Source organism: Delphinapterus leucas, chromosome 11 (genome assembly GCF_059928025.1).
Source record: "Delphinapterus leucas isolate spDelLeu-1000000601 "Yukka" chromosome 11, BTC_Dleu_Yukka2, whole genome shotgun sequence".
In the NCBI taxonomy this organism is placed as follows: Eukaryota; Metazoa; Chordata; class Mammalia; order Artiodactyla; family Monodontidae; genus Delphinapterus; species Delphinapterus leucas.
The window spans coordinates 11,693,987-11,708,436 of record NC_143139.1 but is presented as its reverse complement, the minus strand read 5'-3'; the positions used below and the strand labels follow the sequence as shown (position 1 = coordinate 11,708,436).

The window sequence follows — 14,450 nt, the reverse complement described above, 5'->3', positions numbered from 1 at the left end:
GCCCTCTCTCTGTTGCAACTACCCACCTCTGCTGTTGCAGCACGAAAGTCGCCGTAGACAGTATGCAAGGCCATGGGCAGGATGTGTTCCAATAAAAGTTTATTTTTATTTGCAGCTATTGTTTGCTTTTACCCTTGCTCTAGCAGATAAGGGTTTTTTAAAAATCATAACGAAAATACCATTATCATAGCAAATGAAATTAATGAAAGGTTCTTAATATCAACTAATAGCAGGTTCCTTTTATTAAAAATCTCCCTAGCTGTTTCAAAAAAATATTTTACATTAGTTTTTTCAAGTCGGGATCCATAAAGGTCCATATGCTTACACATGCCTGAAACATCACTTTAGTCTCTTTTAACCTATACCGTTTCACCCATACACACTTTTTTCCCATGACATTTATGTGTGGAAGAAATTGAGTCATTTTTCCTACATAGTTCCTCAATGAATTTAGCTGATTGAATATTCATGGTTATGTTTAATTTGTTCTTATATTTTCCATATTTCCTGGAATTTGGTAGTTAGACCCAGAAGATAATTAGAGTCAGGTTTAATATTTGCCCAAGATAATTTATGTAGCCAGTCTCCCAAAGGAGAATTTAGATGTGGAGAATAATACACTGAGATTCCAGCTCCAGTGATCAGTAATGAGACTAGGTTATAATTGCACACTTGGCCTTAGTTTTAATCACCCTCTCCCACCTCAAGCCCCCAGAATGACAGAAAATTACTTCTACAAAGAATTGGGAAACAGGAAAGAATATCCTCGGTGAACTGGAAATTATGAGACAATTCTGAAAGACAGAAAACAGATGGGATCAGACTAAAAGAGAGAATAGTAGCCCAAAGCAATTGTAGAAGAGGACTGATGGAAAAGGTAGGAAGGGTTCTGGGGGAGCTCCAAGCTCAGAAGGAGCAGATGAAGGGGCAAGAGAGAATCTTAGCGTTAATCAACACTAGGGTGGAGGCTACCGTTGCCAATGAGAGTACACAGACTTAGGGGGAACAGAGCCAGCTCAAACCCTGGCCTGGCTCTGCCTCTGACCAAGGCTGAGGCAGCCATTGCCAGCACGCACATTCCTGCCCACACTTGGGAGGAGGGGAACTAGCTCCAGGTAGGAGACCACCGAAACCAGCGGGAGCGAAACCAGCTGAGTAGTGTGGCAACAGCCTCACTGGCCCTGACCCAGCCTCTAACCAAGTCACACATACCAGGGAAAAAGTGAAGCCAGCACAAAAGTGCAGCCCCAAACCCTCAGGCCCTGGCTGTGATGCAAACCAAGGGAGAGACTACCACCACATCTGGGAAAAACCCAACTCCCTCAGGGCTCCTGCTTCAGCCCCTTGGGTCCCAACTCCACTCCCAACAGGGTGACAACAGCCACTGAGCATAGGAGAAGCTCCAGCTTGCACCTGCCTCTGGCTCTAGCTGCTCCAGCTCTACCTCCTACCAAGGTGGGGCTGCCAGCACACCTGTGGGAAGACATGCTCATTTCAGATCCAGCTCTCCCACCAAAGCCACTGGGTACCAGGGACTGTACAGGATGCTCCATTCAAGGACACCCCTTCAAGACCACAATAAGTAACTGTTTCACTAATTTCATGGGGACAGAGAAAGTTAAACAAATTGAGAAGACAAAGGAATTTGTTTAAAATGAAGGAACAAGAAAGAAAAAAACCCAAATGAAGCAGAGATAAATAATTTACCAGATAAAGAGTTCAAAGCATTAGTAATAAGAATGCTAACTGAACTCGGGAAAAGAATAGATGAACACAGTGGAAATTTTGACAAGGAACTAGAAAGTATAAAAAAGAACCAGTCATCACTGAAGAATACAATAACTAAAATGAAAAATATACTAGAAGGAATTAACGGCAGATTAGTTGATACAGAAGAACACATAAGTGACCTAGAAGACAGAATAATGGAAATCACCCAATCAGAATACAATAAGAAAAACAAATTTTAAAAATGAGGATACATAAGGATAGCTTAAGGGACTTCTGGGACAAATCAATCATACTAACATTAGCATTATAGCGGTCCCAGAAGGAGAGGAGAGAGAGCAAGGGGTAGAAGGTGTATTTAATGAAATTGTGGCTGAAAACTCTCTGAACCTGAGGAAAGAAATAGATTTCCAGGTACAGGAAGCACAGAGAGTCATCAAGCAAGATGAATCCAAAGAGACCCGTATAAGACATCTCATAATTAAAATGACAAGAGCTGAAGAGAATTTTAAAGGCAGCAAGAGAAAAACAGAGTCACATATAAGGTAACCCCCATAAGGCTAACCACTGATTTTTCTGCAGAAACTTTGCAGGCCAGAAGGGAGTGGCATGACATATTTAAAGTTTTAAAAGGGAAAACCTACAACTTAAGATACTATACCTTCAAGGTTATCATTCAGAATTGGAGAGATAAAGAGCTTCTCAGAAAAGCAAAAACTAAAAGAGTTCATCAGTACTAACCCAACCTTAAAAGAAGTGTTAAAGGGGCTTCCCTGGTGGCGCAGTGGTTTAGAGTCTGCCTGCCGATGCAGGGGACACGGGTTTTTGCCCCGGTCCGGGAAGATCCCACGTGCCGCGGAGCGGCTGGGCCCGTGAGCCATGGCCACTGAGCCTGCGCGTCCAGAACCTGTGCTCCGCAACGGGAGAGGCCACAACAGTGAGAGGCCCGCGTACCACAAAAAAAAAAGAAAAGAAAAGAAATGTTAAAGGGTCTTCTTTAAGTGAAAAAAGAAAAGGCTACAACAAAATATAAGAAATCATAGGAAAGGAAAAATTCCACTGGTAAAGGCAAATATATAGTAGAGGGTGTGGATCAACCACTTAAATAAGCTAGTATGAAGGTTAAAAGACAAAAATTATAAAATCAACTATAACTACAATAAATAGTTAAGGGATAAACATGAAAATGTAGAATATGATATCAAAAACACAAAATGGGGGAAGAGAGTAAAAAATGTAGATCTATTAGAATGTGTATGAACGTAAATGATTACCATTTTAAAACTAGTAGATATAGTTATAGTTCAATGTATATGAAGTCCACGGGAACCACAAATCTAAAACCTATAATAGATACACAAAAACCAGAGAGAAAGGAACACAAAGATAACACAAAAGGAGTCACCAAACCACAGAGGAAGAGACTAAAAGAAGGAAAGAACAGAGGAGAACTACAAAAACAATGAGAAAACAAGTAACAAAATGGCAATAAGTATATACCTATCCGACATTACTTTAAATGTTGACAGACTATATGCTCCAATCAAAAGACATAGTGTGGTTGATTGGATTAAAAAATTAGACCCGTCTATATGCTGCCTACAGGAGACTCACTTCAGAGCTAAAGATAAACACAGACTGAAATTGAGGGAATTAAAAAACATATTCCATACGAATAGAAATGAAAAGGAAGTTGGGGTACCATACTCTTATCAAAGTAGACTTTAAAACAAAATAGATAGATATAGATAAATGTACATGTGTTCTATATACTAACCCACTGGTAGGAACTAGAAGTCGTGACACCCAAATAGCAATGAACACAACTAGTGTCCAGATTGTTGCTTCTAAATACCATTGCCAGAAGGAATGAGGGCTCCTTGCAGAAGTGACTGATTTTAAGACTAGGGCAGGAGGGAGTTCCCTGGTGGCTTAGTGGCTAGGATTCCAGGCTTTCACTGCTATGGCCTGGATTCAATCCCTAGTTGGCAAACTGAGATGCCACAAGCCATGTGGCACAGCCAAGAAAAGAAAAATACCCTTAAAAAAAAAAAGACTAGGGCAGGAAAAATGCAAAATAAACCTGGAGCACCTTGTGTTGACAGAAGGTAATGAAGTGCTCAAAAACAAACAAAAAAAAGTTGGGGGCATGTCAAAATGACACAGAAGCCAACCTGAAAGAACTCCCAAATGGTTAAAGCTGGAAGAAATTTAGCAATAAAATAAATAATGAAACTTAAAGAATAAAGTAGATATCCATGATTCCATACCAAAATAAATGTGATTAAATATACAAATAAATGATGGAGATGAGATAACACTTCCTTATAGGATAATCCAATTAAGAAGTGTAGAAAAATGCAGGACAAAAGAAAATGGCTATGAGAACACCAGAGTAATAATTTTTACAGGCAAGATCCATCAATTAATGCTAAAATTAGTGGGTGACAGTTTAAGGACAAACAGGATGTTTGTATAGTTTCAAAGTATCTCCCCTTGAATGTTTATTATTACAAAGGAAAAGTAGTCATTTAAAGTGGAAAAGCCTCTGACACCACCTTAACCAGATAATTAAACCTAACTTCACCAGTAACAAGACATATTAACATCCTGTACCCCCTCATACAATGTCTTGAGAGGGTTTCTTCACCTATGTGATATTTTTCCTTAATATGCATAACCTCAATCTCATCATGAGGAAACATCAGACAAAACCAAATTGAGGGACATTCTACAAAATACTTGACCAGTTCTAGGAATAAAGTTGGAGGAAATAGTGAGACCCTATGAGAATTAGCTTAGGAGATTCTATCCTAGGTTGAAGGACTAGGAAATGAAAAATGTTTGAAGTTACAGAGATAATCAGTAGAGGTACTGATGGGGATGGAAAAAGATATTCCATGCAAATGGAAATCAAAAGACAGCTGGAGTAGCAACACTCATATCAGACAAAATAGACTTTAAAATAAAGACTGTCACAAGACACAAGGAAGGACACTACATAATTATCAAGGGATCAATACAAGAAGAAGATATAACAATTGTAAATATTTATGCACCCAACATAGGAGCACCTCAATACATAAGGCAGATGCTAACAGCCATAAAAAGGGAAATTGACAGTAACACAGTAATAGCGGGAGACTTTCACACTCCACTTACACCAATGGATAGGTCATCCAGACAGAAAATTAATAAGGAAACACAAGCCTTAAATGACACATTAGACCAGATAGACTTAATTGATATAGGATATTCCATCCAAAAGTAGCAGAATACACTTTCTTCTGAAGTACACACGGAACATTCTCCAGGATAGATCACATCTTGGGTCACAAATCAAGCCTCAGTAAATTTAAGAAGATTGAAATCGTACCAAGCATCTTTTCCGACCACAATGCTATGAGATTAGAAATCAATTACAGGGAAAAAAAACTGTAAAAAACACAAACACATGGAGGCTAAACAATACGCTACTAAAGAACCAAGAGATCACTGACGAAATCAAAGAGGAAATCAAAAAATACCTAGAAACAAATGACAACGAGAACATGACAACCCAAAACCTATGGGATGCAGCAAAACCAGTTCTAAGAGGGAAGTTTATAGCAATAGAGACGCTGATACCATTGATAATGGAAGGAGGTGGAGAACAAGGTAGAGAGTATTGTAGGTGAGCCAACTCTTCGTTTATCCTAGCAGGAAGTCAGATAATGTCGGATTGATAAAACGAGAAACAATAGTATAGGCATATTGGCTTGATTGACGCTGATGCCTTCAGAAGACCTAAAAACAGAAATAGTAAAAAGGGACAACCTCAGAGACATTGGACTAGAGGAAGAGAAGTGTAGGTCAGGCAATTTGTTTCTCATTATAAACACTGATTATATTCATATTCTTTATGTGCATTAATTGCTTAGATTATTAAAAAAATAAATAACGGGGAGGGGCACTATAGGGGTAGGGAATTAAGAGGTACAAATTATTAGGTATAAAATAAGCTACAAGGATATATTGTACAACACAGGGAATATAGCAAATATTTTATAATAACTATAAATGGAGTAGAACCTTTAAAAATGGTGAATCGCTACATTGTACACCTATAACATATAATGTTATACATCGACTATAAAAATAAATTTTTAAAAATATAAAAATAAATAACAGATAGTATTCCATAAAAATTGGGACTCCTATGTTTTTGAAAGACTCAGAATAAAATTGTTTAAAAATCAGATGTTCCCCATGCATAGAAAATGAGATTTAATAAAACAAGGAAAAAATAATTCATGCAAATTTTTTTCAGAAAACTACCTATTGCACAAATGAACTACACGTGTCTTTCTGAGAGCATCTTTTAAATGATCACATAGCCTTTGTTTTTGTAAATGAGAAAAAAAACAACAACAGAAATGATGTGGGAAATTGTTCCTTTTGTGCTTGAGTCACATGAATTTTTATTCAGCCAGCAGATGGTAGACCAGATGTTGGATAATATGTTCTGAAAATGACCTTGTTTTATTAAGTGGTGATAAGTTAACCATCATAGAAATAGAAGACTTTTCAGCCTAGAATTCTCATGGAGCCTTTGTATTTGCAGTAATAGCACATTGTTTTCATGTTTGCTAAAAATGCCATTATCTTCTTTTCTGTATTTTTATAGAATATAAAACTTTGTGTATGTGCTTACAAATACACATATATCATACAATGCAGTCCCAGTTAAAACACATCTTATCTAGCACCTTTAAATAATTGCAGTTTAACATTGGGTAGATTATTCCATCAAATTGTTTAATGTATTAACCTGACCGCAGTGTAAATAGAGCTCACAGCAGAGAAACCAGTGACACACTCCTGGTTTATGTCCTAATATCTGGGCAGACTCATGACTCAAAACTCACGTTTGTTACAAAAGACATGAGTTATCGCCTCCAGTTCCATATTTCTTTTGAAATAAATAATCAAATCTTGCGGTTTGTGATAGGGCAGATGTTTGGTAAGAGTGGGAATTGCGCGAGAACCTTCTGCAACTTCTAAAGAGATCCTAAATTACTCATTCAGCTTAGAAACAAACATTATATAGAGCAGTATTTCTCACTCTGTGATTCTGTGATCAAGGATCCTTTTTCATTTCAAACTGACCAGAGAATGATACTTTTATAAAACACAGAAGCACACGTTTAGATGTTATGGCAATGTCCATCTGCCATTGCAAACCAGGACCGGTCTGCAGGGCCCCTAGTAGAGAGGACTGTACATTCAGAAATGTAGATTTCAGTCTCAGCTTTGCCACAAACTAAACCAAGAGCTTCTCGGCCAGTTGCTTAACCCTTAGGGCTGCTGCGAAGACCAAAGGAGTTTTTATAGATGACAGCTTTGTAAAGAGAAGAGAACTATATTCATATTAGTTATTATTCTGAACCTCTCTGGACCTCAATTTCAATCAGACTCCAAGAGAATTGAAGGAGTGATCTGTATAGTACTTTAAACTTTAATGATTCTGTGTATTGATGCATTTGTTTAAATAAAGCAAGAAGGGTGGACAGTGTGTGGATACAGTGTAGTGCCAAGAGGTTTCTAGGAGCTGGACATAGAGCAGATACTGCCTGGCCCGTTCTGTCTCCTCCCCCTTGGCTCCCTGGGTTGACTGATAAGAAGACATCCGAACAAAGGCTGCTCTTGGACACTTACAGGCTCCACTTGGAAGAGAACTTTTGTGAATCCTGACCAGCAAGTTGGCCACGGGACTCGGCATTACCATGGGAGTAAGAAGTCCTACATCCCACCACCCAGTCCCCTCCATGAGGCCTTTTTCTCCAGAGGAACAGTGTCCTGCCTTGATTCTGCCTTGTTGCTTGTAAACTTCTTCCCCAGTGAGAAGGCCCTGTTTCTCAGCTACAGGGAAAAGAGTCTACTCCAGCTAGTTTAAAAGTAAGGAGTTCATCAGTAGCTCCCCCAGTCTCTGGAAGAGCAGGAGGAGCCGACTTAGAGGCCACAAAACCAGGAGTCTGCAAAAATGAAACCTGGATTGTCACAACAGAGAACCGTTTCAGCGAAACACCACAGGACCCTGCTCCCCAGCACTGTTAAGAACTGTAATCCAGAAACCCACTCCATTTGCCCCAAAGGACCAGATGCTTCTGCCATATGCATGCTGAAAATACCATCTCCCCAAACACGGCCACCTCTCTCATTGCTCCAAGTTTTCCAGGATGATCTGCTCCATTTTCATATGGACATGCCGTAGGCCACCACCAACCTGTCTCAACCAGTGAGAAGGAGGCTATGTAGGCCTTAAAAAAAAAAAAACAAAACCCAAAACAAAAACAAAGCAAAAAAACAAACTCAAACAAAAAACCCATCCCGCAGCATGACATAGAGGAGGTAATCAGTAACACAGGTGGATGAGTTCACTGCTGATACTGATCGTGACTTTGCTTATGCCGATTCCACTGCCTAGAAATCTCTCCCACATTCTTCACTTGTGCTTTGAGATTCCTCTCAGGTATCATCTCCTGTTGCAGGACTTCTATGACCTCCCCCATCCCCTCCACGCTCAGTGCCCATCCTCTGCGCCCCCCAAAGCGCCCTGTGCTTACCTCTGCCACAGCACTTACCACACCGTGAAGTGAACTGCTGACCTTCTAGGCCCCTTCAGACCATGATCTCCTCAAAGGCAGGGGCTATGGTTCATACATCTCTAGCCACAGAGCCTAGCACAGTGCCTGGAGTACAGTAGGCACTTCACATGTGCTTGTTGAAATGCAGCTGTGATTTAAATTGATTTTTTAACTATCCTTTGGCTTAAGGTCAGCTGGGCCCGAGATTTGTCAGGAGCCCGCTAGGCTGGGAGAAAGATCTGAGCTGCTCATTATCTGTGTAGCTGATTAAAGGAGCAAGCCAACAAAGAGAGCGAAGCCTCTAATCATTTACTGAGATGGTATACGAGTCTGAGACCAGAGAAAACACCACCTCCCCCTGTTGCATTTTCCCGCATGGAACAGCACACCTGTTAAGGGTCAGGGGGACCAGCACGGATGGCATCATCTCACCGTTGAGGGAGCCTCCAACAAAAGGCTCTGGCTGTCTTACTGACTCTGGGGTCAAGGGAGGGCAAGGGAGCAGGACCAGGAGTGGAAAAGTACTGGGTCCTGGGTCAAAATGGGGTAAAGTGTCTTCAAGTTTTCCTCTTCCTCCTCCTGATAAGGAGGTCTCCACAGAAATACCTGGAGGGATTCTCTAGCCAAGGCTTCAGATAAAGAGACCTAGGAATGAAGGCACGGGGCCAGGAATGCAAATGTGCAAACAGTACGAGTGGCCTGAGGGCCTGAGTCCTTGACTTCACCTCCCTCCAGAGATAGCAGTGCAAGACTGTGCACCAGGCCTGGTGTAGGGTGGGCAATGTTCCCTGTGAGGCCTGCCAGGAAGAGCCTATGGAACTGCCTACGGTCGGGCCTGAAAAAATTCACACGTAAGTTTTTAACTAGGACCCATCCTCCTCAGTATTAAAAAACCAAAACACAGAAGCAATAACCTAGAACGTCACAGCTGCCTCCCAGGCTTTCCAGGGATGTGCACACAGTAGTATATCCCTCTTGGGACAAATTGCTGAGAGAGGAGTCCAGACCCATAGCTCAGCTAAAGTGAAGGAGGAATGCATGCTCCTGTAGTTAATTAGGAGAGGCCAACAAAACTGACCTAGAATTTATCTATACCTTGGAAAAACTGATGCAGTTCTTCTGTAAAAAAAGAGTAATTAAGAAAATAAAAACCCAAAAGTTAATATGTGAGTTTTTTCTTCTCAACACCAACAGCCAATTCTCTGACACCAACTGGGTGACCAACAATTCAATTCAGTTCTGACAGTAGCTACCAACTTAGCACTGACGCCACAGGCTAAGGGCTCGGTCTCACAAGACTGTCTCCACAGCAGTTGCCTGTCACAAGTCCCAGAGGGCCACCCATATTCTGACTGAAGCTGTAATCCAGAGGTTCCCATGACTCCCTTCTCAGGGTCCATAATTTGCTAGGACAATTCACAGAACTTGAGAAAACACTTTATGTTTACCAGTTTATTATTGTTAAAAAGAAACAACAGGCCCCAAATGGAGTCATTTGTGCTAAGCCCATGTCACCGAAGTAAGACTTAATACCTAACCTATTGGAACTATAGTCCCAACCCCTCAGGAAACTTCAACTAGTCGACCTGGAATTACCTAGTCAGCCCTAAGTGAGGTAATCCTCCCTATAGGCTCTTGCATTCCCTTTAGGAGGTGACCTTGCCTGAAATAATGCATTCTTTGCTAATAATTTTCCCCCTTTCTGCCTTTAAGAATCTTTCCTTTTGTACAGCTTAGCAGAACTCCCTTCTATTTGCTAGATGGGATACTGCCTGCTTCATTAATTGTTTAATAAAGCCACTTTGATCCTTAAATTTACTTAGTTGTATTTTTGTTATTTAATAGTTTGATGGCAGCAGCGGGACTGAGGGAGACTTTCGACAGCTTCAAAGACAAGGAGAAACACAGGAGTGGTACCCTGTGACCTGTTTGAGTTCACTGTCTTTCTCACCGTTTCCAAGGCCCACGGGTAAGTCCCTTCTTGGTTCTCAGCTCTGCCCTCTTTGCACGGAGCTCCTAATCTAATTGGCTTTTTCCATAGTTACTTATTTGGTTGGAAACCCCAGCCCTTGGTTTTGTCCCCAGATCCCCAGTTCCACATCGGGAACTGCAGGTAATTACTGGTCAGAGTTGGGCTGGGTCTGACTTAAAAACTGGACTAGATCTGGATTCAGACTAGATCTGATTTGAATGGGACTGGGTTCAGTGTGAAGCCTTGAGTGAATAAAATTTTAAGTAAAGGCTATAGCTAATGGGAATCTCAGAAGTAAAAAAAAAAAAAAATCACAAAATTGGTGAGCATGGGAAGAGCACTTAATAGAAACTGTTAGAATATTCACCACCTAACCCAAAGACTCTGGTGTTAGGACAAGCTGGTCACAAAATGGGTTAGATCAACACTAGGTCACCTGCCAACCTCAAGAAAATTTCTGTGCTGTGAGGTACCCTGCAAAACACCACACAATCCCCAACCCAGGAGCACATCCCTTTTATGTATTATTTTGGCTCTGAAAGACCCAAAACTTTCTCTTAAAAAAAAAAAAAAGGGAATCCTTAAAACCCAAAGAGTTAAGCATGCCACCTTCCTACATACCTGCTTAAGAACTGTGGTCCAAGAAGCTATAAATATCTACCAAAAATGGTCAAAATCTCGCTAAAGACAATCTAGAATTTTGTGTCCTGAGAACTTGCCTTGGTAACCGTCAGGTTGGGGGCCCCAAAATATGGCCAGACAGAAATGTGGATTGCACCCCATCTGTGGCTAGATATGGCCGGGCAGAAATGTGGGTTGAACGCCATTTGGTAAGGGTCCTACCAAACTGCTGCCAGCCCTCAGGGAAATCACAGTGGCCACTATGAGGAATGTTCCAGTTGGATAATATCATTTAAGAAGTGCATTTAAACACAAGGGATACATATTTTAATTGGTATGAAGAAGCCTCCAAAATGTTTCAAAATTCCAAAATAGCCCATTAAAAGATTCACTGCAAAAGGCTAAAATGAAAAAAGGAAGGACATAAAAGGTACCTAAAACAAAAGACTATAGGACTGATGTAATTCCTACTGCTCCGCTCTATCCTCCTTTATTTGAGGACTTATTCTAGCAATCCTCTGTCTGAATTGCCTTTCTATGCTGAAAAGACTATTAAACAGTTACCTTTCAAAGAGCCTGGCCTGACTTTCTGCCTCCCTGGGACATGCAGGCTGTTGGTTCTTTCTTTTGGCTATCTTTGGGAGTGACTTGATCTTGAGAAGGCAGTAGTACCTTTTTCACCCTCTTTGAGGATGCCTTTGGGTCCATGAAGTTGTTTAATTTTGCTAGAAATATGTAGTTTGTCCTGGCTGAAAACTGACAAGGCAGTTAAAAGAATTTTTAAGTAGCTCTGTGGTCAAAAGTTGCTCAGAGATTAGAAGCTGATATTCAGATCCTGATAGGAACTTTTTTAAAGCCTTCTCCCCTAAAGAAATTAAAGATAATGCAGTTGGATGAGTAGATCAATCCATAATACCATTTAAGCCTCAACCCAATTTCTTATGGAATTGAGAGCAACTGTCAAATCTTTACAAAACTAGGAAGACAGCTCTAGAGGCAATTCAAAAGTTCACTGTTCCTTTTTATCAATCCCCAAACCTCCCCTATTTATCTTAAAAAGCTTGTAACTGACATTGTTTCCCTCTGTCTCTGAGATGTAAATGTTGAAGCACAAACTTCAGGGAAGTAATTCTTATCATAAGAAAAATGAAAGGGGGAAGATCAGGATCAAGAAAAAAAAAAAACCCAACGACTTAGATCCAACTTCTTCAATAACTAGTAAAATGAAAACTATTAGGTCTCTTTGTGTTTGGCTATGTTTATATGTTGTAGATGTGTGGCATTTACTACCTCTGGATGGTATTACTAAAATTAATAGTTTGTAAAAGAGCTCTATTTAATTGGCTTAAGTGCTTATATAAATTTAATATTCATAAAAATTCTTATAAATATAATAGAGACTAACCGAAATGTTTTTCAGGTTCACATTATCTGGGAAAATATTCAGTATTAACGCTAGTTTAAGTTTGCTGGTTTAATTAAAGCAAGCATGTCTTTAGGGTTATCAATGTTAAATGTAAAACTTTTACTCTACCTGGGTTTACTAATCAAATAAGGTCCTATTATCTCTGTTACAAAATTTGTCTGCCAGAAAAATAACTTTGGATGATGGATGACTCTGTCTAATATCCCATGAAGTTCTTGTGGGTAGCTTAACCTAAATGTTGAGAACAAATAAATTAAATAAATAAGAGTTTCTAGGTAAACTTTCTAAGCCATTTTTTCCAAATCTTTCTGATAACCTAAAACCTTAGAACTTTGCTAAGTTAAATTAAATGAGGGAAATTCATTGAATATTTAGATCATTTCTAAATAAAAGGCTGAAATATTAATTACTGACATAAGTTTATTCACTTTTTGTTTCCTTTTTTATAGAGGAATTAGACATGCTTGGATCTATTAGTAAACACGTTTTGTGCCAAGCTGAGAAATTTACTATAAAAAAGCATGCCTCCAGAAATTACAAAAAGTATAAATTTGCCAGGCCACAGAATGCTAATATAAAGGACAATTTACAATCGCTTACTTCTTAGCTTTCACTAAAAATTAAGGGCTTCTAAGGATTAAAAATAATTTTAATATATGTGATTGAAGCTACAAGAAAAGATATGTGTTTTCAGTAAACTAGGTATAAGGAATGGAAATGCATTTTGTTAAAGGAAAAGAAAGTAATTTTGTCCTGGCTGGGAATAAGGTAAAAAATAGGACAAAAATGAATCCAAAATGTATGTATGCAAAAAGAAAATTTGGAAGTTTGTGGAACAGGAATACTCAAAAAAGAATTTTAGGTGTAGTCAGGACAGTCTATGAATTAAAATAAATTTAATTAAGTAAATGAGCTTTCATATCAAAATTAAGCTGGTTCAAAATTATAATTTGGTTTTCTCTCTCTTTTTTACAAAGTTTTCTTGAACTTTTGGTCTGCTTTTGATAATAACATTGTAAAAGATTTTTCTTTGTCTTTTAAGTTACGTACCCAGAAAACAAAGATTTTGTCTTTTATCAAAATAATTTCCTGTGCTTCATGTTATCTTTATCATTGGATCTTTGATTACTTAAGTAAACCTATCTTCTCAGTATTGAAAAGAGATAAATTTTACTCAGAAGTGTATAATTTTCTTTATTTGCCTCTGAAGTCTTTGTCACTTTGGTTAAGTAGATAACTGAGTATAGTTTCACAGTGACCTATGATCTTATATTTGACCAAGTGCTTTAAAACATTTTTGACAAACTTTCCAAAATTCAAATTCTAAATAATGTCTTCTTGACCTTGAACTAATTTGGGTTTTTCCAACTTAGAAAAACCCAAGTTAGAACATCTGAAAAGATTCATTCTTTCTCCTTATAGAAAGAGAGATGTTACACTAATTGGACTTATCCGGCATATTAAATTACATGAGAAGCATTGTTAAATAAGTGATGATCAACCTTAGGTTATATTATGTGGGTGAATGTTACTAATATAAGTGTTCTAGACATTGTATAAAATTCCTAAAATTCAAATATGTCCTGCCATAATGTTATCTGTCATAAATCTAGTTATCTTGAAATGTTATGTGTCACAGAAATAACGAAATTTTCTTGTCAATTACATTATAATGAACTTTCATCAGATCTTTAACAATGGGCATTTTAAGCCTTTTGTCATTTACAGGCAATTATTGTTTACTATAACAATTTTGCAAAAGTGTTCCTACAAAGGTGTTTGAGCTTTAGAAAAATTCATAGAAAGTATTCTGACAGGTACTGTAGAATACAGGTTTCTGATCACTTTAAGATCATAAAACTGAACTGGGTAAAAATTTCCAGAATTAATGGGAAAACAATTCAAGCAGAATAAGAATTAATAACATGAGGCTAAATGAAATGATGAAGATGATTATAAGTTTTACGAATTTTGCTCGTTCTTTTATGTTTTGCTTTTCCAGATTTAAGGAAACCTTTCTCTCTTTTCTCTTAAAGCTATCAAGAATTTAGTAAGATATGCCTTTGGAAACAAAGAT

At 38.7% G+C, this 14,450-nt stretch overlaps 1 protein-coding gene and 1 long non-coding RNA gene across 2 annotated transcripts in view; one reads left to right on the top strand and one right to left on the bottom strand.

Annotated features, from left to right (window-relative positions):
* The window catches only part of GUCY2C (guanylate cyclase 2C), an 89,851-nt gene extending 79,490 nt beyond the window's left edge, over positions 1–10,361 (top strand). Inside the window, exon 27 of the mRNA XM_022577646.3 lies at positions 10,200–10,361. Within this exon, the coding sequence (XP_022433354.1) occupies positions 10,200–10,278 (79 nt within the window). The 3' untranslated portion in view covers positions 10,279–10,361. The remainder of the gene's footprint in view (positions 1–10,199) is intronic.
* Positions 1–14,450, bottom strand: part of LOC149747957 (uncharacterized) — a 66,638-nt gene that overhangs the window by 11,285 nt on the left and 40,903 nt on the right. The gene's annotated exons all lie outside the window — the stretch shown is intronic.